The following is a 25,408-nucleotide window of genomic DNA, read 5'->3' as shown; positions in this document are numbered from 1 at the left end:
TGTTGGATAAAATGTGGCCAAAATGTGGCCATATTTTCCCAAATCTGGTGATGACTGACGTTTGACATCATAGATGTTTGACGTCATAGACCACATGAGACTGACACACATATGACCATATATGGGCATTCCCAGATACAGGCTTAATACCGTATCAAACGGCTAGTTTTAGAACGAGTACCAGGCCTTCCTCCGAGGTGGAAAGTCTGGTGACGCAAGGTTAAGTGTCTCCTACTCCGTTAATGAATGTTCCCTCCCTCCCTTCCAGTTTATCTTTCTGCCACACTCCCACCGTCCATCTATCCCTCCGCAGCCGCCATCAGGTTCTTCTAATTATATGACCATTTTATTGGTGATCTTTACTGTGCCAGACTGAACCTACGTTTACCCAATGGGGTCATTAAAACCCATTCAGAACGGGTACACTATATTGTGTGTCATTATTTTATGCTTTAACTATTGAACTAGACCAGGTCAACCTGGTTGTGCCAGACCCCCTGTCTGTCATCATCATTTATGACATCATGCCTTTTGTAGGCATGTCATCATCATGTCATCATCATATATACCCTTTATATAGAAAACCCGGACAGACATTTGCTTATGTAGGCCTACCCATTTCATGGGTCTGGCAAAAATAGCAGATATACAAGCTCACAGCGGCGAGCTTGTAGATCTGCTATTTTTGAAAAAATCGTGAAAATTAGAATTTTGACCCGATTCTATTAGTGTCTCTTGAATCCTTCTATGGTTTTTTGAAAAACCTGTGTTTCTATGTCAGCAATCTGGCCAGCTATCGTCAAAGAAAAGGTCCTTTTCACTTAACTGGAGCTCAGTTAATCTATTCTTGAGAGACTACTATATGTCAGTGGTTCTCAAACCTTTTCATGTGAAGGACCCCCAAAATGATATGTATTTGGCCACGGACCCCCCATCTCAATATATTTAGTTCCAGGGACCCCCCAGAAGCAAAATTTGAGTTACAAATGTTTGCTTTGAAAATACATATATTCAAAGATTTGCACACATTTTCACGACTTTTTCAAAAAAAATAGCAGATATACAAGCTCACAGCGCGGCACTCTGGTTAAAGCATTCAACAATTCCTGGCCTAAATGGGTTAAACCTGAATGATCTGGCCTGGTCTGAGAATAAAACAAGACTGACATGAAATGTCATTTACAGCTTGGCTAACAACATAAAGAGAAAACAACCAACGGCACATTTGAGATCCATGTGTAGCCCAAAGACTTGAGCAGCGAGCAGGGTTTGAGATGATAAGACGTGAGGTGGCAGCTTCACTGTTCTACCACGGCTCTGGGGGCTTGGTTCAGAGTATGGGAAGCCATTGGCGACCCCTCATAGGCTGGCCTTTAGCCAAAGTGAGAAAGTGATGACAGATAGTTGCAGTCTGTTTGTTGACAGCTTGTTGCCAAGCTATAAAAATAACGAGGAGAAGAGTGAAATACTTTAGCTTTCTGAAAGGGAAACCACTTAAGCCCTATTAAATGTCACTTTTTATCTTTGAACATTTCCGCCCCAAAATAGGAACGCCAGGTTGGCTGACAGTGGTTAACATCTCTCTTTCCCTTTTTAGCACTCTGTTCCTCCCAGCCTCCATCCTCCTTCACGGCTGGACGGGGGATTTAATCGATGGAATGAACAAAGGATGGCCAGGTCTCACTTCATCTCATGTCGTTTTTATGACCATATATGGTGATCCCTGATGTCATCAATATTAAGCCCATATCTAATGTGGTTTCAGTGTGACCCCGCCCTTAGAGTGTCTTACTAGTGCAGGGGTTTTCAAAGTTGGTGACGGGGCATCCTGGGGTGCCGTGACGGCAGTCCAGGGGTGCCGCGAGATAATTTGATAATATTTGGAATTTATTTGGACGCTTTTATTTAGTATCATTTTAAACTTGTACCAAGTACCAAGTTATTTTCAGTCAGTTCTAACCAAAATGGCTATTATCTCAACGTTTTCCTCGCAACATAATCACTAAAATATCGTCACTGTCGGGCAGAAACCTCGTATCTCCAAGTTTCAAATGTGTAAGTCTTTTTTTAAAGCAAAGCCCTGCTTCATCATACAAGACTGTCGCACAAAACTAGTGAAAACAGCCGATCTACATGTGTTCTTGTAGATCTGCTGTTTTCACTAGTTTAGTACATTTTATAGATGATAAATACAAAACGAACGGTTTTGGACATACAAGGTTTCCACCTGACAACGACGATATGCTATAAATATAAGGTGCTGGGAGTGAAAATTATAATGTAGGGGTGCCTCGGATTAAAAAAAATATTATTGGGTGCCCTGAGACAAAAAGGTTTGGGAACACCTGTACTGGTGTATTAATACTTGGGTGCCTTGGTAACCTGCACACGAGAGCCACATTAATCGCTCATGCTAACAACATACGTTAAGAGGAAATGAAACGTGGTCTCTCACCCAGCATGCATGAAGACATAGCTGAGAAACCTCCAGGCTTGGGCTCGTAACTGGGGGTGGTACGGCAACGGGCCCTTCAGGAATGACGGACTGGATACCTGCAGGACCCAGCGGTCCAGCTGGAAGCCATAGTACATAAACACCACCACCTAGGAGAAACACAGGGAGATGAACAACACATGATAAGCCCTTAGATGAACCCAGCTAAAGATAGTTGGTTCTCAAAAATAGCAGGTGGGTGGGAATAAACAATGTTTGCTGAATATAGGCATTATCTGCGGACGTGTAGTGAATAAATGGACTTTCTCTAGCGAGATAAATAAGCGGATTAACAATTTAACCACAAGCCCTGGTCGGATAGGCCAGATCAAGCCAAAATGGAATATATTGCATCTTTTGAAAGAATAACAGCTGGAACATCATTCTGGAGAGCAAATAAGTACTTTTAAAGGTAAGATAGCCTTCTGGGCCGAAACTATCCTTTAAGTCTCTATGCATCTTAGTGTTTTGTGTTTTGTTTTCTTTTTCTTGTCTTTATTGATAGGCCACAGTGTAGAGGAAACAGGGGAGAGAGATCCGCTGGGTATATAAGATCACCTTGAATTAGACCACAGACCCCCATAGAATATTTAGTGCATCTCAAACTGGGCGTCCTTGAAATGAAAAGGGTTGACCGAGATAGTGAATAATACCGAATTAAATGTCTATTGTATTGTCTAAACGTAGCTTAGTTGGCGTGTCTATGGATAACGTTGATGCCCTCTACAACAGCTTGGATGACAAAATATCTCTATCTTCTTGAGGGTTATGTCATGGTTCTGTCTTTATAGAGGAGTGAGAGAGCCAGTGTTCATTTTGACAGTAACATTTTATTTAGTTTTAGTCATCTGAAATGTTTTAGTTGTAGTCTAGTTTTAGTCTACAAAATATCCTATCCTCACACATTACAAGCTCACAGCGCATCACACTTTTGTTGTGACCTTGCAGATCTCTTATTTTCAGAGCACAACACCAAACATAAAATGACGTCTGAAGTCTTTTAGTTCTAGTACTGGATCTCTTCTCCACTAGTCCCTCCCAGAGTTTTATTTGTCGACAAAATTGTCAATATATTTAGTCTTTTAGACTAATAGGATGATAACAGCAACATCAGAAATTATTATTATTATATATAATATTGATATTGTGCTCGGTGCAGATTTTTTAAATGTTCAAAGCCATTAACGACCACATTATCATTGCATCAATATTGGTGGAAATAACAGTCATCGGTCGATATCTGTGAAAGGATATTGGAATTATTCGGTTCGATACCCATATAGCATTTTTAATGACATATCGACTGATAACATCGTGCATCACTGCCACTTACCTCAGTGATGGTGAGAGCCAGGATGAGCCAGGGCGGGGGGCAGTAGGTGTAACTGTCAAAGTACCACTTGCGGTCCACCTCGCGGGGCAGGGTCTCGTAGGCCACGTGGCGGACCAGCCGCTGGGACAGGCCCAGGCCCACCTCCTCCCTCAGGGCGCAGCCTTTCAGCTGCCGGCCCCCCTGGAGGATGGCCCGCCGGAAACTGTTGGAACGCTTGTTACTCATCTGTGGGGAGAGAACCAGAGGAGAGAGGAAGGTAAAGGAGGGGTGGATGTGAAAGTTATTAAAATCATAAGGTTCCCAGTTCCCACACATTTTGTAAAAATACATTTTCAAAACGTCCATAACTTTTCTAAAGTCATTTTCCAGGCCTATAACAGGCATACGTTGCAATAATGAGGCTCTTAATTACACCTGTGTAATGCCTCAAGAGAAGGTGTCACGTGGTGAAAAGAACAGATTTACAAGTTTACAAGCTAACAACGTATTACGATGCGAGCTTGTAGACCTATTATTTTTTCGTCTTAGGCCTCACGTAATGCTAAACATGTTTTGCGTGAACAAAATCAATAACCAAAAACAATGACGTAAAACGTTTGAGAAAAACAGAGTTAGAGGGGGGGGGGGGGGGGGGATTAAAGATGGAGAGGACAGAGGAGGAGATGAAGGGAGGGATGGAATGGCCAGAGAAATGAAGTGAATATCTACAGATTTACTCCTGTGTCTGTTTTGAAACCAACAACAATCATAGAGAAAATGTCCTTAGTTTTAGTCTTTGTCAATGCAGCAACAAATATCAATCTACCAGCTGACAATGGGTTACGTTGCATTGTGAGCTTTCATATGTGCAATTATAAAAGAAATCTCATACAGTGTCATACAATACAGTAGGTCAAGGGTCTTCAACAGGGGGTCCGGGACCCCTGGGGGGTCCTCAGCGTTACTACAGGGGGTCCCCCAAATCTTTCAGTGATATACTGTATATTCTTTTTATATTAACCACTTGATTGATTTTTTTACCAAAGAGCCTTGGTCTAGAGGGGAAAAAGAGCAGACCAAGTACAGAGTGAAAGTTTATTAAGTAGTGACGGTTCAAGTGGTTAAATATCTGAAAACACAAATTCATACACTGATAATTGTGCTGTCAAACAATGAAACTATATGGAATCTATGAACAGGTTGTGGGGGTCCCTGCTTCATCTCTCTCTCAACTAAGGGGTCCTTGGCCTGAAAACCTTTTCTCTATAGCCACAGCCCATCTGTCTACGTTATATGTGCGTAGGCACGCAAGCACTCAGACGCACAAGCACGCACACACACAAACGTATGCACGCAAAAACGTACGCACACAGACAGACAGACATTACACGCACTGTCATGCACACACCCCGACAGACAGAGAGGACACACACACACACACACACACACACACACACACACACACACACACACACACACACACACACACACACACACACACACACACACACACACACACACACACACACACACACACACACACACACACACACATGCTGAGAGAATTTGAGGAATGCCTGTTTTCTTTCCCTCACTAAACCCTCAGATTATGAATATTCATGAGCAGGGGTGTCATCACAAGGGGGGGGGGGGGGGGGGGGTGGGACTGAGTTACTGGGTGGGGGGGGCCTTAATTGTTCTATACTTTAGATATTGAAAAATAGCAGATATACAAGCTCACTGCAAGCTTGTAGATCTGCTATTTTTTGAAAAGTCGTGAAAATGTGTGCAAATCTTTGAATATATGTACTTTTAAGCGAACATTTGTAACTCAAATTTTGCTTCTGGGGGGTCCCTGGAACTAAATATTTTGAGATGGGGGTCTGTGGCCAAATACATATCATTTTGGGGGTCCTTCACATGAAAAAGTCTGAGCACCACTGACATAGAAACATAGTTTTTTAAAAAAAACCTTAGAAGGATTTGAAATATTCAAAGACTCGCACACATTTTCAAGACTTTTCAAAAGTAGCAGATCTACAAGCTCGCAGCGTGGCACTCGGTGCCGCGCCGTCAGCTTGTATATCTGCTATTTTTCAATAGTTAAAGCACAGAAATAACGCAGTGAACCCTTGTACCCGGGGCCCAGAATTTGTGTGCGACACTCCTGCTCATGAGCCTCCTTTTGGAAGAGGAGGCGAGGATGTTCAGGAGGAGTCATGAGGACTCCTTTTGGAAGAGGAGGCGAGGATGTTCAGGAGGAGTCATGAGGACTCCTTTTGGAAGAGGAGGCGAGGATGTTCAGGAGGAGTCATGAACTCATGAGGACTCCAGGCTCTGACAGATTGCAGCAGGGCGTCGCAGACGCTCTGCCCTCCACATCCATAATGGAGGCACATTCATTTGGTCACTGTCGGGCAGAAACCTCGTGTCTCCAAGTAAAGTGACGCAAGTAAAGCCCTGCTTCATCATACAAGACTGTTGCACAACAACACTAGTGAAAATAGCAGATCTACAAGCACGCCTCGAGGCGTTGTGTGCTTGTAGATCGGCTATTTTCACGATTTTAGCGGTTTTGGACATACAAGGTTTCCACCGACAACAACGATTTCGTTCTGACAGGGAAAGCGAGTGTTTATTATTACACCTTGTAGAATTATGTTCCGCTTTCACATTCCGGGCTAAAAAAAGAACGCTGAACATCGAACGCTTCAAGCTCCCACTGATACCGATGCTTAGTTCAGTGGTTCTCAAACCTTTTTAATCACAAGGACCCCATAACTCTCCAACTCTGTTTGTACACTGTCAGAGTTACAGACCTATTAGGTCTATACGGAACCCCTCAAGGAACCCAGAGGGTCCCCGGACCCACTTTGCGGACTACTCTGTTGTGCACCAGACGGTGTCATGCGCTGAAAATAGCCCATCTACATACGCAGTTGCGCACCATGCGTACAGCTTGGAGTTTGCCTGTTTCTGGCGTGCGACATCTGCGTGCAAACGAAGTGTAAATTAGGTTTCGCATTCAGCGCGAGTGGTAGCAGCTTGTGATACAGTATTAAGCAACCCGCATGTTTTACTCTTTGGAGCAATTGAGTATAATAAATCACTTTAAAGGCTTTAAAGAACCTATCGGAATTATCTGTGAAATCATAAACCCTCACTTGCAAGTGCAGCACACCTATCTATCATTTAGATATGGACAACGAAATCTAAGGAAAGAAAACTACATCAAAATATCAATAGGGTTACCAGATGCTTGATATATTTCCTCTGGACCTCTCCAGTGTATTTTTTTTAATTATCATCACAAGACGCCTCAGGGCGACAAGCGTCCTCGCCCTAAAGGGCGAGGTTGCGCCACAGTGATGTGGACATTAGGGATGTGGACATTAAGGATCTCCATATATGGACATAAAAGGGATTTGTTCCCCTGGCATCACAGGAATCTCTTTAACACAACTCGTGCCTCTTAATCTGAAGGTTGCTTGTTGCCTTGGTGCCGCGCCGTTTCCTCCGTCGGCCGCCGCTATTATTTTGAAGGGCTGGAAGGGGGTTGTTTTTGTTTTTTTGGATTATCACTTGACGGCAACGATTACGTCATCTAGTCACATGACAGTGTGAGCCGAGAAGAGAAACATGGCTGCGCCCTGCCGTGTGTATTGTTTACATCAGATCTGGTGCAAAATGGCTCAAAATGGCTCTTTTGGATTAAATGAAGTCTCTTTATAGGCCTCTCCATTGACTTAACATGGAGGAGCTTCACTTCGCGTGCACGCCCAACGTGCGTTTTAAACAAATCGCGGACATTACCGATGCGGCCGCGACCGGAGCGACATTATGTAAGTATTAATACATTTACTGTAAATACAGTAAGATTGACGGTGAGCGCTGTCAACGGCGTCATGTAGTCACCGATTTGAATGACGGTGAGGATCGTCTACAGCAGCAGAACAGTTAACAGGGCATCATTAATATTGATGACATCAGGGAACTCCATATATGGGCCTAAAAGGGATTCTGAGCCAGAGCGGCAAACCCATTCTGTTACAGTGGTTCCCCTGACATCACAGTGACATCAGAGCATGATGTAAGAGCGGCAATCCCATAGACCGTAAAAATGTGTACACGCTGTGACGTTTCTCATAGTAAACTGCGACCTTCGGTCGCAATCATGTTTGGGATCAGCAGTAACGGATATAGTTCATAAAAAGACAATCATGAGCCTCGAAGTTACGGACAGACAACTGTGGGAAATTGACTGTGAGTTGCCATGACCACTTACAGACCACACAGCAAAGAGAGCACGGTCAACGTCTACAATAACCGCACACGCACGCACACACACACACACACACACACACACAAGAACACACCATCCAGTTCTAACCCCCAGGGAGGCTATAGTCTACAAACACAGTAGATTCCTCATTCAAACGAATGCCATTTCCTCTCCTCTTTTCTAATAAAATAGCAGAGAGAAAGGCTAACATTCCGTCTATTCACTGTGTGGTGTGAGGGGCAGGCAGGAGGACAAGAGACTGCTATTCAGAGAGGGATCGTTCTCCCTTTGATGCTGTGTTACACCAGCGGTTCTCAGCCTGGGTCCCCGCGTGATTTTTGGGGGGTCCCCAGATGACAGTGAAGTGACAATTTAAGGACTTTAAGACCTTTTTAATGCCTCAATAAAAAGAAGGAATGAAAATAAAAATGAGCATTACTGCACAAAAATGTATTAACAAACTATTATATAAAACATTGTGAAACACTGGCTAAATGTCATATAATATAAGAAAGAGCAAGAAAGAGACGATCTAATGTGAGGTGTTATGAACTTGTGAGCTTGTAGAGCTGCTATTTTCACAATATGTATCTGTGGAATCGAGTCAAACACAATTGAATGCCTAAACTCCTACAATTCCATGTGCTTATCAGGGTGGGGGGTCAGGGTGCAAGCGTCAGACTCTTCACACACTACGTTTCACTTCGTTTTGGGAAAGAGTCTGATCCTTCGAGGAGACATTCTACTTCTGGGGGGGCGGGCTAAAGCCTATTGACATCACACACACACACACACACACACACACACACACACACACACACACACACACACACACACACACACACACACACACACACACACACACACACACACACACACACACACACACACACACACACACACACACACACACACACACACACACACACACACACACACACACGCTTAGAGCCCCCGACGGCGACGTGGCGTGACATTGCAAAAATACGTTATTTCTCATAACATATTATATGATTGCATGTTTACGTTAGTGCAAAATGGTATTAAAACGTAATGAAACGGCACTATTGTATAGCTTATTAAAAGAATTCGAGTCGAGCGGGCGTCCGGTTGACTCCGCCATGACAGTTTTCACAGACCAATCAGAGTCCACTAGCGACTCACGTGGGCAGAAGAGCACCAATCAGAGTCCACTAGGGACTCTCACGTGGGCAGAAGAGCTCTGAAGGGAGGGGGCTGGGGGGGGGGGCTGGGACCAGACCAGCCTACCACGTGCCCCAAGTCTACAGACCTGATTGGCCCATTCAATTCGCCCGCTCTCTTCTTCTTGTGCGGACTGATTTATCAGGCTAGGGGGTCCCCAGTTCAAGTGGGATCTGGGGACCCCCAAAGGTCCTTGAGGGGAATCCAGCCGTCCCCAGCAAAAAAATTAGATAATACTGTATACCTTTAAGACACTTTATATATTCGTTCCCTTTCCTGTTGTTCCTTGCTCTTACTGTACTTACTGTACTCTGTACTCTGTTCTTGTTTTTTCTTTTTCTTTTTTTCATACTTCTCTGTAACTTTGTAAATTACCTTATACTGCTGTGCTGCCTCTGGGCAACACATTTTCCCCCTTGGGATAATAAAGGTATCTATCTATCTATCTATCTATCTATCTATCTATCTATCTATCTATCTACCTGTAGCATAAAAATACAGTTTTATCACTTCAACGTATGTTATGCTTCAGCTATTCAAAAACAGCCGATTCACAAGGCCACAACGCGCCGCATCGTGATGCGTTGTGGGCTTGTAAAAGAAGACAGGATAGTTTGACTACAATGAATTGATTCAATACTTGTTCCTGTGTTATTTTCTTCATAATGGTCATAATGGCAAGTTGAAAGGCTACCTTCAACAAGAATGTGGGTTGGTGTTTTTCGATGCAATTTGATTATTATTATTTTCTAATTGTGGAACATTTTGAAAGACAAAGAAAAATGTTTAAGACAAATCTTCTCTTCTGGCGGCCAAACATATCAATTTGGGGGTCCTTGACATGGAAATGTTTGACAACCACTGCTGTTACAGAAAGGGAGAGACCTTAAGCTAAGAAAGAGAAGAAGCACAAAGAATAAGAATTTAAAGAAAAGAAGAATCCATACACAGCAGACAGAAATGTCTGGCTGAGAATTTAAACAGTTAGTGGAGAGAGAGCGAGAGAGACAGAGAGATTGATGGTATAAAAGGAGGCATGCAGTGCAGACGAGATCGAGAAAGATAGGACTAAAAAGAGAAAGTTGGAAAAGCTTTTACAAAGGTAGAGTGAAAGAGAGAGAGAGAGAGAGAGAGAGAGAGAGAGAGAGAGAGAGAGAGAGAGAGAGAGAGAGAGAGCAGGTCAAGAGTGATGGAGGACAAGAGAAATATCATGATGTGCGGACCGCAATCAGGCTATTACTGGGAATCAGTGGTGTAAAGTACGGTACCTAAGTACATTTACATACATAAACCACTTTAGCTCTATTTTATACCTTGGCTATTTGAAAATAGCCGATTTACAAGCTCACAATGCGTTGCATGGTGCGACCCATTGTGAGCTCGTAGATCTGCTATTTTCAAACATTTTGTACTTTTACTTTTGGTATTTCGATTTCGAACACTTTCATACTTTTACTCAGCACATTTTGTACAAATCTGTACTTTAACTCGCAACAGTGTATTTCTATAGTGCAGTATTGATACTTTTACTTAACAGAACGGGTATACATTATTTTATGCTTTAACTATTGAAAAATAGCAGATATACAAACTCACAGCGCGGCACCGAGTGCCGCACTGTGAGCTTGTAGATCTGCTATTTTTGAAAAATCTTGAAAATTAGAATTTTGACCCGATTCTATAAGTGTCTTTTGAATCCTTCTAAGATTTTTTGAAAAACCTATGTTTCTATGTCAGCAATCTGGCCAGCCATCATCAAAGAAAAGGTCCTTTTCACTTAACTGGAGCTCAGTTAGTCTGTTCTTGAGAGACTACTGTGTCAGTGGTTCTCAAACCTTTTCATGTGAAGGACCTCCAAAATGATATTTATTTGGCCACGGACCCCCATCTCAAAATATTTAGTTCCAGGAACCCCCCCAGAAGCAAAATTTGAGTTACAAACGTTCGCTTTGAAAATACATATATTCAAAGATTTGCGCACATTTTCACAACTTTTTCAAAAATAGCAGATCTACAAGCTCGCAGCGCGGCACTGCCGCGCTGTGAGCTTGTAGATCTGCTATTTTTCACTGGTTAAAGCATTCAATAATTCTCGGCCTAAATTTAAGTCAAATATTTGAGTACTTTTTCCACCGCTGCTGGCAATCACACTGAGGGAGGGCTTATGGAAGAGCTGTGGTGCTGAGGAAAGACAGCGAGCTGCAAATAAAAACCCATCTGTCTCTCTCCCTCTCTCTCTCGCCTCTCCTGCTCCTCATCTCTCCACCATTCCTTCCCGTCTCCTCTCTGTGTTTAGCTTCTGCCGTGCCCACTGTACAGTGAATGTAACCATAACGCCAAAGCCGAAAATACAGCTGATCTACAGGCTCACAACACGGCACGGCGCAATGCGTTGTGAGCTTGTGGATCGACTATTTTCGTTGCAAGGCGCCACTGCACAATAATGATAAATCAGACATGAGTCCGCCTCATGACTCTGTCTCCCTAACCACTAAATCTAACCTCTAAATGCCCTAATTCTACCCCTAACCCAAACCTGAATCTTTTCATTGTAAAACTAACTTTAACAATAAAAAGACACACCAAGAAAATGGTCTGTGTAATTCTCAAATTCTGCAATACACATGGGGACATTTTGGCCCTCAAACACATGCACGCAAGCGTGCACGCATGCACACGTACACACACACACACACACACACACACACACACGCACACGCACACGCACTACTCCCAAATAATCCTCACTGTCCCACTTCCAGTATACCACGGCCCAACCCATCATGGCCCGTCACATGACTGGTGCTGGACCAATGACGAGACCTTTCTCAGACAAAAATGTTCCAAGCATCCCCACAGGCTCCCCATCCCTCCCATCCCACCATCACACAATAGACAGCTTTGAAGGAAGACAAGAGCAGGGAGAGAGAGAGAGAGAGAGAGAGAGAGAGAGAGAGAGAGAGAGAGAGAGAGCGAGCGAGAGAGAGAGAGGGAGGGAGGGAGGGAGGAGGGCTGAAGGAAGATAAAATTAGATGGATGAGAGAAGAATGTGGCTTGTTTATGCACAACAGTGAGGCAAATGAGGCCATTAGAGTGAGATTAAACAGTGAGCGGTGGACTGTGAGAGCTTGAGAGGAACCAAAGACAAGTAGACAGGGGCGCTCAGTGGAGCGTAGCGCTGTCACCATCACCACTTGACGATTAATTATCTTACAAATAATTGCGATTAAAGATTGAATTGCGTATTTGGCAGTGAATATAGGAACATGCTGTATGTAAGAAAAAATACATGCATCCGAATTCCTTCAACAATATGTCAAAGTGTCCCTGAGCAAGACACTTAACCCCAAACTGCTGACAATGCGAACGTTTGAATGATGAGGAAGAGCTACCAGGCTAATAGAACAATACCTCAGGAGCTTGATCCACTGTGAGGACCTTTGTCAAGTTTGAATGATGACCACCATATCTAAACAGCAAACAAATATTACTACTCCCTTCCCCTGTAAACATGAAAACTAGAGTCCATAGTAAAACCAGTGATTTTCAAAGTGGGGTTCAGGTACCCCCAGGGGTCCTTTGAGGGGTTCCAGGGGGTCCCCAATGAAATGTGTTAATACGGCATCATTTTCACCACTTTAACCGTATATTGGCTATACAGATCTACAAGCTCACAGCGTGTCACTTCGTGCCGTGCGGCGAGTCTGCACATCTGCTATTATGGACTCATTTTGAAATAAAACAAAAATGCTGGGAAGACTAATTTAGAATTTTCTTTGAACAAATCCTCTCTTCTGGGGGTCCCTGGCTGGCACAAAACATTTTCAGATGGGGGGGTCCGCGGTCAAATACGGACACCATGGACGCGGCGGCCAGCGGCTGTCTCTCCAAATACGTGTCATTTTGGGGGTCCTTGGCACGGACAGGTTTTGAGAACCACTGGTGTGTGTGTGTGAACCACTGAAAGGTCTAGACAACATCTTACCAGGTTGACAAAGTCTTGGTAGCAGATCTTTCCATCTGCGTTCCCGTCGGCAAGAGCCAACAGAACCTCTAGCTTGTGGGGGTCGAGCTCCGACCCGTGGGCTTCCAGCAGGTCTCTGAACCGCTCCGTACTGATGAAGCCCGTTCGCTCTGGGTCATACTGGAACCAGCCACACGTACATGCACGCACGCACGCACGCACGCACGCACGCACGCCCACGCACACGCACACACACACACACACACACACACACACACACACACACACACACACACCCAAACGGTTATGATCAGAGCTACTGTATACGGAGGAGCACCAGTGGTTGAAAAAGTACTCACATTCTTTTTTTTAACTAAAATAAAAGTATCAATAGTGCAATGTAGAAATATACAAGTCCGGAATTCAACATTTACTTGAGTAAAAGTACAGAAGTATTATACTTAGAGGAGTATACTCCTCTAAGGTATATTAATGACATAGTTCAATATTGAAAATGGGTGGTCTTCCCCTTTAAGTACAGTACTTGAGTAAATGTTACACACACAGTTAGCACAGTGGAATAGAATAGAATAGAATAGAATAGACGAATCATTGCACACACACACACACACACACACACACACACACACACACACACACACACACACACACACACACACACACACACACACACACACACACACACACACACACACACACACACACACACACACACACACACCACATTGAAATAAGCAGCACGATATGGGGAAAAAAAACAATTAGATATTCATGCGAGCTCAATAACGATGTTGCACAGAACTCTCAGAACTCTCAGACGGTCAAAGCAGGGGCACAGTGGCACTTTGTTAATAGCATTCGTTTTGAAAGAATTATAATTGCTTCAAATAATTCCATGAAATCATTTTGTATTTTTCAATTTAGAACTGGCCAGGCTCTGCGAGGGACAAATCCACCATAGCCACAAGCCATTCCAGTGATAATAACTTGACCACTAAATACACCAAAGGCATTCAACAGACGAACCACCAAATAGATTGAAAAGCTATATTGATTCATCATTCACCCATAGACCCAGGCCACATCTTTCAGAGTTATTTGACACTGGAATGAGACATGTTGGCGTCTGCTGCTTGTACGGGAGAAAGCTGTTTTTGTTCCTATTACTGTATGTCATCGACGTGTCAGGTGACCTTCCGGTTACCTCCACGGGAAATATTGGTGATCCATAAGCTAGCGAACAGCGCCATCCAGTGTCACTTTCCACCACTCCTCCCATAGACCAGGGTTCCCCAATAGGTTTGCGGCCTGCGGGGGGCTACTGTCTGGCCCACACCAACCCCAGTAATAATGGTGGTATAAGAGCAGCAACAACACTATATCATAGTATCATAGTATATCATCGTTGTCGGCTGGAAATTTGTACATTGTTTCGCAAATCATACAAGGCCGTTGCACAAAAGTAGTGAAAACAGCAGATCTACAAGCACACAACGCCTCGCACCGCGAGGCGTTGTGTGCTTGTAGATCGGCTGTTTTCACTAGTTTAAATAATTTTAAAAAATATAAATTCAAAACGTTTTGGACAAGATTTTCACCCGTCAACGACGATATCTGAACTGTCGCTGGAGTAGCAGGAACACCGCCATCGCCCCCTGCAATGTTGTGGCACTCGGCTTGGTACCCTAGACATAATTCGGCCCTTGGGGAAAACTAATTGGGGAACCCTGCCATAGACTAACACTATGTCGCCTTTTCCTTTTTTTTTTTTTTTAAACAAAAAAAACAGAAACTGTTTTTGTTCCCAACTGTTATTGTTCCGGTGATGTCATCAACGTGTCAGGTGAACAACTTAAAATTGGGAATAAGGGTATTACTAAACTGCGGTTCAACACATCACATCAACATTTACGCATTTCCTTGAGTTGAATATCTATCATTCAGGAATGCACTCGCTCAGTCTGGAACTGGCATATTATATATACATCTAACAGGAAGGAGAAAACAACACAGCCTATCGTCACTGTCAGAAGGTTTCTGACAGTGAAACCTTGTATCTCCAAGTTTCAAATTTGTACGTCTTTTCATAAAGTAAAGCCCTGCTTCATCATGCAAGACTGTCGCACAAAACAAGTGAAAATATCAGATCTAAAAAGCACACAACTATAATAGCAGATCTAAAAAAGCACACAACTAGTGACAATAGCAGATCTAAAACAGGGTTCTCACACATTTTTACCAATTAATTTCCAAAACTTTTCCAGAATATTTAACCCAATTTCCAGGACTATAATACAATAATTCAGCTCAATAACAAGTCGCTTACTCCTATGCACAATGCCCAAAGACAGGTAGTGTATGCCAGTGGTTCTCAACCTTTTCAGGCTGTGACCCCCGAAATAATCATATTTTAACTGGGGACCCGGGCACCCTGACGAGCACTAAGAATTGAGGAATTTTGTATAACACGTTTCTATGTGTTTCACACAGACATGGAGTATTGCGAGGCGTTGTGAGCACGTAGATCGGGTATTTTCACAATTTCTGCCTCTAATATTTGACAATTTGGCCAATGTTTAATTCGTCATTTCAGAGGTATTAACAAAATCAATAACCAAAGACAATGCATAGCTATTTTTTCCAGGACCTTCCAGGACCCTTGATCAATTCCAAAACTTTTACAGTACTGGAAAAATATTTTTCTAATTTCAAAATATTTCCAGAAATGTCATGACCGTGGGAACACTACTAAAAGCACACAACACCTCGCATCGCAGACATACAAGGTTTCCACCCGACAACACTGCTATGCTTTAGCTTTTGATGCTCATGTGCCTGGACAGGAGCGAGAGAGAGTGGAGCTGCTGTAGATCTCTAGGGATCAACACAGAACTAAAGATACTCCATGTCTGTGTGAAAAGCTACACTTGTTCAACTGAAGACAAATCCATATAAAAAAAAACATGTCATTCCTGGAGTTCCGTGTTTGATATGGATGTCAGGTTGTTTGTGAACAGAAGCAGTAGACAGCGGCTGCCGCACTTTCCCTCTGTGCGTGTGTGTAAGTGTGTTTGGCTGTATGTGTGTGTGTGTGTGTGTGTGTGTGTGTGTGTGTGTGTGTGTGTGTGTGTTTGTGTGCGTGTGTGTGTGTGGCTGTGGGGGTTGTTTTTTCAGTATATTTACTGTACAGCGTATGCATGTGTACTTGACTTGTGTGTGAGTGTGAGTGTGTGTGTGTGTGTGTGTGTGTGTGCGTGCGTGCGTGCGTGTGTGTGTGCATGCGTGCGTGTACTGTGTGTGTCTGTAAACAAGAAGCACTCACATTGTGGCATTCAGTTAAAAATGAGCAGGCACAGGTGTGCGTGTGCGTGTGTGTGTGTGTGTGTGTGTGTGTGTGTGTGTGTGTGTGTGTGTGTGTGTGTGTGTGTGTGTGCGCGCGTGTGCGTGTGTGTGTACTATTTGCCATATGCCAGGCTTGGCAGACATATGAAGCCAGACGGTCTCCTCTTTAGAATGACAACAGACCAGGTCCTGGATCAGGTTCCCTAATTGTCTCTCCTTTTGTACATTCTTATAGGATTTACTGCAGAATACGTTTTGATGATTTTGCCCTAAATAAACGTATCTGTCATATAGGCTACTGTGGGCGTGATGAATAAAATGATATGGAAAAGGCTAATTAATCATCAGCAAATACAGTAGTTCACATCAAAACTTTTCATTCACAGTTTAGATACCTTTTATACTCAAATTGTTTCATGCTGGTGTTGCATGCCGTAAATAGCAGATATACAAGCTCACAACGCGTCACAAACTAAGTCTACAACTAAGTATAAATCAGGCTTAAGAGAGTGTAGTAGTGTACTGTATAGAGTCAGACAAGCACACAACACTCATTTCCGCCAGTGTGAACAAACACACTCAAACAACACTATTGTTCACACACAGACCCAGCACATACACACTCATACGCTCTCTCTCTCTCTCACGCACACACACACAAACACACACGTAGCCACGCATGCACGCACCCACGCCTTGGCAGACAAAAAGTTGAGCTAAGATCTAAGCAGCAGAGTGAACTAACCTTCTCCTGCAGCAAGTCAGCCAGTTTCTGCCTGGAACATTTTGTCATGGTGGAGGGAGGCCAGCTGCCCACAATGCGCACCGTATTGTGTGACACAGTGAACGTGTTTGTGTCTCCATCAGATTATCTGATCCTGGCCGTGTGCAGGATCATTTGCAAGACAGAAGGATTACACTCCAATATAGAACTCCCACCACACACACACACACACACACACACACACACACACACACACACACACACACACACACACACACACACACACACACACACACACACACACACACACACACACACACACACACACACACACACACACACACACACCAACCGTGCCCCACCCCACTAAGAACCCCAATACCCTAGATTCAGGCCGCTACCCTTGACACCCACATTCTCTCACTGTCTGTTACTCTCTTCTGCGTCCTCAAATATTGTGTTGTCCCTCTCTCTCTCATGCACAACAATGCAAGCCACCTCAGGAAAAAAAACTATGCAGATCTATTTGTGCAAAGATTCATACATCATCTTGCTTCACCTTTTGTCCAGTCGCACACGAAAACACATTCAAAAACACACACGCACGCAAGCGCGCACGCACGCACACACAGGCACGCACGCACGCACGCACACACACACACACACACACACACACACACACACACACTACACCAACTAACATTCCCCCACACACCCGGCTTCACACTTGAGTGAGCATTCTCCAGGCAACAGGCTAGCTACGGCTGAGTGCAAAGGCACCCACACTTAACAATGGGCCCATAACGGCAATTTCATGCAAGGCTCACCCGATCCCTTTACTCCCAATTACTGACCATTTCCTCAACGTTCACGGCGGGTGGGCGATGCTCGGACCACAGTATGATATATAGGGCTGCCATACCCATCTCATGAGATCAATTTAGACTCTTCCGGGTGCCCCAAATAGGGCTGGGCAATTAACCAGGAATATATTGAAACCTTTAGAACCAATAACCGACTTAATCTTGCTGATGTAGGTTAAATGAATAATCGAGAATAAAATGTTTGTATTTAAAGTAGATATCACAGAATCGACATGAACAAGTTCTAATAGATTAATTTTATAATGGTGGTGTGCAAAGATTTTGAAAATATCTCATATCTATTCAACGTATAAATAGGGTGAGTATATATTTATGCACAAGAGTCAGCTAACCTTTGTTGCAATGGTTGCCTTGTTTTATACTTTGTTGTGCGGTTGTGCTGCACATAAATAGCCAATCTAAAGTACAAGTGCATTGTGGTCTGATGCAATATGAGCTTTTAGAGTGCCTATTTCTGTTTTTGGATAATGTTTGAAAATGGTCAGTCCTGCAAAGTTATTTCCATGCCACTGTCTATGGCCTGGGACATAAGCGAGGCATGATGAACAACAAAGAGGGTGTACAGTAATTTGACCCGATACAAATCCTTCAGATTAAGATGTGTATATCGGTCACATTGTCTGTTTTAGCATCAGGGCATTAAGAGTATAAGCTGCCCTGCTAAAACAAAGGCTTGTATTCATCATGCACACAAGCGTGCACGCACACACACGCGCACACGCACACAAATGTACACATTCGCACACGCGCACACACACACATTCGCACACGCGCACACACACACACACGCACGCACACACACACACACACACACACACACACACACACACACACACACACACACACACACACACACACACACACACACACACACACACACACACACACACACACACACACACACACACACACACACACACACACACACACACACCCCAATCCTGCAGTTAACAAGGCCAAAAACCAGACCAGACAGGGAGAGAAGGAATGATAGGGAAAGAGCAAATATGTGTGCATGTTATTTACATAAGGCTGCATATTAAGGAGCCAGAGGGAAGGAAGCCATGAGGCCCATAGCTCACACTGACAAAAAATGGAGTTGCCATGACAACCATTTAAGTATCCTAATGGCTTCAAGTGAAAAATGAACAGTACCTGCTAGCCCTACAGTAAGTGGAACACAAGGGATCTTTCTTTATAGAAAGTAGGAGGACATAATCGTGCCAATTTTCTCGCTCAGTGATAATTGGCAGAAATCCCACAGACGTATTATTTTTTTTATATATCGTCGTTGTCGGGTGGAGGAAATCTTGTATGTCCAAAACCTTCCTTTTTTGTTATTATTTCAAAAACTATTTAAAATAGTGAAAATAGCCGATCTACAAGCACACAACGCCTCGCACTGTGAGGCGTTGTGTGCTGCTTTTTTCCCTACTTTTGTGCAACAGTCTTGTATGATGAAGCAGGGCTTTACTTTACGAAAAAACAAACACATTTTAAATTTGGAGATAAAAGGTTTTTGCTGGACATTGACGATATATATAGAGAGAATTGTTGCCATTTGTTAATACATCTGGGTCCTTGCACTCACATTCCCACCTGGACCTTTTAAGGGCAATTATAATTCAGTGGTCCAAATTACCCCCATCCTTGCTCTTGCCTACTTCCTGATGACTTGAACGCATTGGTCAAAGGAGAGATACAAACAACACCATGCATTAAGCTTCCACAGTATAGTATCGGAGGTTCACAGCCATGCCATCACCAAAGCTGTAAGATTCCATGCCTTCATTTTTTATTTTTGTGTGTCCTTTTTTTTACGCCTTTTCTACCCAATTGATTCCTCCCTGCACACATTTCTGTGAGTTGTTATCGGCTCACCTGCCAGCGAGGAGCCCCCACCGAGAGGACATAGCACCTCCGTCGTACTCCTTCCGCCCAACACTCCCTGCTGACAGGTGCTGTCCCAGCTATAGGAGTACAGGCAGAGACAAATATCACCCTCCCCACCCCAAACTCGACAAAGCCGGATGCACCGTGGTGATAGATTCCATGCCTTCATGATGACCATGCATCAACTAACCCCCCACAACTAAATAAACCCTTTATATCAACTAGATGGCATGTACATGCACGCACAGCTTATGGCTGTTTACGACTTTACAACCCCTACACAGTGGCTGCATAACACTCTGGCATGTTCTTTTCCAAAGTAAGCACGAACCACCGTAAAGTCTGCCAAAGTCCCTCATTGTGTCCTTCAATGGAGTCAAATGAAGGGGGGCCACCCTCAGAGACAAGGAGGTCATTGCAGTACATCAAATGCAGTTAGGCTGGTTCCCTAGGAAACCCTACCTCCTATCAAATCACCAAACAAAAGATTAAAGGCAGTGGATATTCAGCAGCCATTAGAAGGCATACTTTATAGGAAATGCTATTAAGTCATCAGGCCCTCCGTAGAAAATAACCCAAGGCTCTGTCCAGCCAAATCCTTCCCTAATCTTTACCACACCAAATCCATTCATAAACTTAACTGTAACTAAAAAGAATTAATGAAACCACATGAAATGCACACCTAAATGTAACCATACCAACAATAAATAAGCTGAACTCAAATTAAATAATGAAATCACATCAAACACTGATGTAACCAAATGTAACCAAAGCAAACCCATGCCTAAACCTAACCGTAATTTAAATCAATTAAACAACATAGCTATAAGTCAAGCTGAAACTATTTAAACCAGTGGTTCCCAAACTTTTTAGCCTGTGACCCAAAAAAGAAATTAGATGTTTGCCTGGACTCAAACTAGTGAAACTAGCAGATCTATAAGCTCACAACGCATCGCTTTGTGCCACGCTAGGAGCTTGTAGATCGGCTATTTTCACTACTTCTTAGACATTTGTTTTCAATTTTTTGGAATTTCTTTTCTTTTTCTTTTCTTTATTCTTGCATGAGATTAGTACAGAAAAATCATTGCATTTTTTTTTTTAATCATTAAAAAAAGTTTTTTGAAAAAGTTTTGAAATAATAATAATTAAAAACAAAATGTCGGAAACACAAAATTAAGGGACCCATAAAAATGTCCCCACAAATGGGTCCCATCCCAACCCGGTGTTTGGAAAACAGTGATCTAAACAGCTTGACCTATGGAGTCTCAACATCAATGTGGCCTTTCACCTTATGTCATGTACGGGTCAGTGTGTGCCGGCACTGCTGACCTGTCGATGACGAGCGCTGTTCTCTGGAACAGTGACCACAGACTGACAGAAAGGCTGCTGCTGTCTGCCAGGGAGGGCAACGAAGAAAGACCGGAGTTAATTGAGATGGACAGCAAACAACTCTATCTTACACTACCGTGGCAGCAGTGCGCAGGAGGTAGAGTGGCCTTCTGGGAACAGAGAGCTCCCTGGTTCCAATCCCCGGTTCCTCCTGTTGAAGTGTCCTTGAGCAAGACACTGTGTCCAGGCACAATCGTGTGTGTGTGTGTGTGTGTGTGTGTGTGTGTGTGTGTGTGTGTGTGTGTGTGTGTGTGTGTGTGTGAACACACATTGTAAAGCGCTGTGGATTAAGCCGCTATATACGTAAATGCAGACCATTTACCAATTGCAAATTCTCAATTCCACTTATACTGTACCTATGCTGACAAGTTAGTAAAAAACGAATATGCATAGTAGTGAACAGTGTACTGTGTATTATAGGAGGTTGGAGGGGGTCAGACCACAAGGCAAAGGAGAAAAAAGTTCATGCCTTCATTTGACGACCTCCAACAAACAACAGAGAAAGAGTTTTTCACTCCTGTATAATGCATTTAATTCATACTTTAAACCAGGACGCATGCCCTAATAATAATAGCAATGTATGCAGTGACCACCTAGAGCACTGGTTTTCAACCCTTTTCATATCAAGGTCCATTATTTATTCGGCATGAGCCACGGACCATCATTTGATGAGATTTTTGCCTCTAATTCCATGCTGTATTGATATTGGTACCAAAGGAGAGATAACAGGCAAACGTTGATCACAATAACAATTCTTCTACATTCTCTAACCGTGTAGACTTCTTGGAAATTAAGTAATGCAGATGCTTAACAATAATTTAACTCTCGAGAGCATAAAATGAAACCACATTTTCATGTTACACTCTCAAGAGTTAAAGATCCAAAAGGGTCCATTTGGTTACCAACTCCCCATCATTTAGCAGGGGACCACCTGGAACCCTCTCAAGGAACACTGGTGGTCCCCGGACCACTGGTTGAGAACCACTGACCTAGACTAGAGTCATGAAACAGTAGTGCAGCATGTGACTACTAGTTGTACATCATCCCTACTGTCTTCTTCGCTCTCTCTCTCTCTCTCTCTCATACACATTCATTATCTACCTCTCTCTGTCTTTCTGACAGAGTGCTGTCATTCAAATGTCTCTGTAATGCACATGTCTGATTGTTATGCACATGTGTCAATCATGCTTGTATCAGCAGTCGATCAAAGGTTACCATTTGAAGTGGAAATGCCGGGTTTTCGATGCCCCACACTCTTTCAGGAGAGGAAGTAGGCTAAGTGCTATTACAGATGAAACTGTAAAGTAATGGCATGTAGGATGAGATGTGTCTACATATCTCAAAGGTGAAAGACCATGCCAGCATACAGTCACCTCAGGAATGACACAGAGCTTAACTTAGATCACGATTCTACAAATGCCTTCTAAATCAATAAACCTTTTCATGTCAAGGACCCCCAGAATGTATGGATTTCGCTGTGGACATCCCGTCTGAAAATGTTTTGGAAAATAGTTTATATCAACTATATATAAGAACAATATCAATATTATTTTTAAAAATAAATAAATAAATAATAAATAGCAGATGTAGAAGCTGCAGTAGTATATCTGCAATTCTTTTTCGCCCGGAGCCTTCCTCAGCGTGATAATGAATCCCAAATCAAATGAGTGCTGGTGATCAGTTCAAGTTAATTGGAAGTCTGGAGTCTGACAACAGAGATGAGTGCTCACTTACTCTTTTTAAAGTGTTCCTGTATTTCCATAGTGCCTTTCTGGAAAGCGCTTTACACTGACTGCACATTACTGTACATTCATCCATTGACACACATTCACAATTTCACACACAGGTGGCGAAGGTAACCACGCAAGGCATGAAACTGCTCATAAACAGCATTAAGGAGTTCGGTGTCTTGCTCAAGGACACTTGGACACGCAGCCAGGAGGAGCAGGGAATGGAACCCAGAACCCTCCAGATCCCTGACCCCACTGTACCTCCTGAGCGACCAGTCCTAACGTGGACGCTTTCATGCCTGCGATTGGCTAGTATCAGTACATCTCATAAGCTGGAGGGACACGATTGTCGATATTGGTTCCAGTCCATAGCCTCACAGGGTGCTATGCCAAAGCCTGAAGGGATGACTGCTCTGAGATTTTTAATTCACAAAAATGGGAGTTGAACACTAATTGGGGTGGTCCTTGCCCTGTTGGCAGCAGGCACAATAATCGGGCCTAGTAGTATGCGATCAGACACACAGACAGACAGACAGACAGACAGACAGACAGACATACAGAGGGTGAATGCATGATGTACTGGCGGAGATTAATAAGCAGAGTATATCATTTTGCTTTAAACAACAGGACGCAATTCACGAAACAACACAGCTTCAAAACAGCTAAAGTTTTGCTATCAACCCTTCTTTCTCACAGTCTCTGACGACTGTAACATCCAAAAAAACAGATTGCAGACTGCGTGCTCTGCTCTTTTGAAGAAAAAAGAAAAAGAAACACGCTCCGTATCGCTTACGGTAAAGTTGTCTCCAAATGATGTTGAATCAGCAGTAAAAAGGAACTCAAAACCTCAGGCCCTCCAAGACCAGCGAGTTCACAGCATCAACGTTTCAAACCGGAGGAATACAGTACAGCGTCACTGTCGAGTGGAAGCCTTGTATGTCCAAAAACCGTTCCGTTTTGTGTTCATCATTTTACAAATTATTTAAAGTAATAGCCGATCTACAAGCACACAATGCTTGTAGATCTGCTATTTTCACTAATTTTGGGGCGGCAGTCTTGTATGATGAAGCGGGCCTTTACTGCCTTTACTTTACGAAAAGACGTACAAATTTGAAACTCAAGAGATACAAGGTTTCTGCCCGACAGTGACGATGTGCTGGGAGGGAGGGCAGCTCATGTACTCAAAATATCATGGGTTTAATTTTGGCTGGTGTCCTTTGTTGCTTGTCATTCACCTGCTCTCCTTTCTCTCTCTCTCTCTCCCTGTCTCCTCTCTCTCCTCTGTGTCTCTCCTCTCTCTCCTCTGTCTCTCCTCTCTCTCTCTCTCACACACGCACGCACACACACACACCAAATAAAGATGTCTGTTCTTCACACTGATATGTATGGCTATGCTGCTGGTTGGGGCACACAAGGCACACAACACAGTCAATCAGCAATGGAACGTGTGTGATGTGACTGATGAGGGGTGAAATAACACGCTGTAAGTCGGCATCTGCAGCTTTCTCACACCTCTCAATCTCCTCTGTGTGTTATCTAATGAAGCAGAAATGCTATTAAGAAAAAAGCTAAAAAATATTCTCTTCAGCATAATTATCAGGGCTTGAAATGAACCCTCGTCAATCCGCCAAATATGGGGAAAAAAACAAGTGAACTATGGTGAGTAATGCTGTCAGGTTACGATAGAGAATTTGGCAGGTGATGAATCAAGTTCTAAATATCCATCTAAAAATGTTGCCACGGACATACAAAATGAGAAGACAATAATACATGTATTACCAGAAGCACATAAAGAGATAGCCCTGAATGACCATAACAGGTCTGTAATAGAGATGGACCGATTGTTTTATGAAGGTCTGACCTGCCAAAACCGATTTTTCCGATACCGATTTCTTTAGCTAAGAACTAGAAAATAGGGTTGCTCCAATACCCTTTTTTTCAGGCCAAGTAGGCCTACAAGACATGCTTCAATTGGAGTACCAATAAGCTAGAAGAACACTAATGCCAAATCAATCACAATAGTACAATATCCAAAATCACAGACAATATCCAGTCTAATATGACCGTCTGGACTAGGCAGGAGGAAAGCAGGTGACGCATGCTTTTTTTCCCCTTCTTTTTGGAGACGACATTGACACAGGATTATGGAATATATCCTTACATTGCAAAG

General features: G+C 43.2%; 1 protein-coding gene across 2 annotated transcripts in view; it reads right to left on the bottom strand.

Moving 5' to 3' along the window:
* Positions 1–25,408, bottom strand: part of rhbdl3 (rhomboid, veinlet-like 3) — a gene marked incomplete at both ends in the record, with an annotated part of 75,527 nt that overhangs the window by 19,292 nt on the left and 30,827 nt on the right. Inside the window, 3 exons of one of the 2 annotated variants that reach the window (XM_080721018.1) lie at positions 2,456–2,604; positions 3,828–4,052; positions 13,253–13,435. In XM_080721018.1, the coding sequence (XP_080577144.1) occupies positions 2,456–2,604; positions 3,828–4,052; positions 13,253–13,435 (557 nt within the window). The remainder of the gene's footprint in view (positions 1–2,455; positions 2,605–3,827; positions 4,053–13,252; positions 13,436–25,408) is intronic. The other variant, XM_080721019.1, reaches the window with a different exon arrangement.

Source organism: Nannobrachium achirus (genome assembly GCF_963921795.1).
Source record: "Nannobrachium achirus genome assembly, chromosome: 3".
Classification (NCBI taxonomy): Eukaryota; Metazoa; Chordata; class Actinopteri; order Myctophiformes; family Myctophidae; genus Nannobrachium; species Nannobrachium achirus.
Note: the sequence above shows the minus strand (reverse complement) of the source record. Positions and strands in the feature narration are given on the sequence as shown.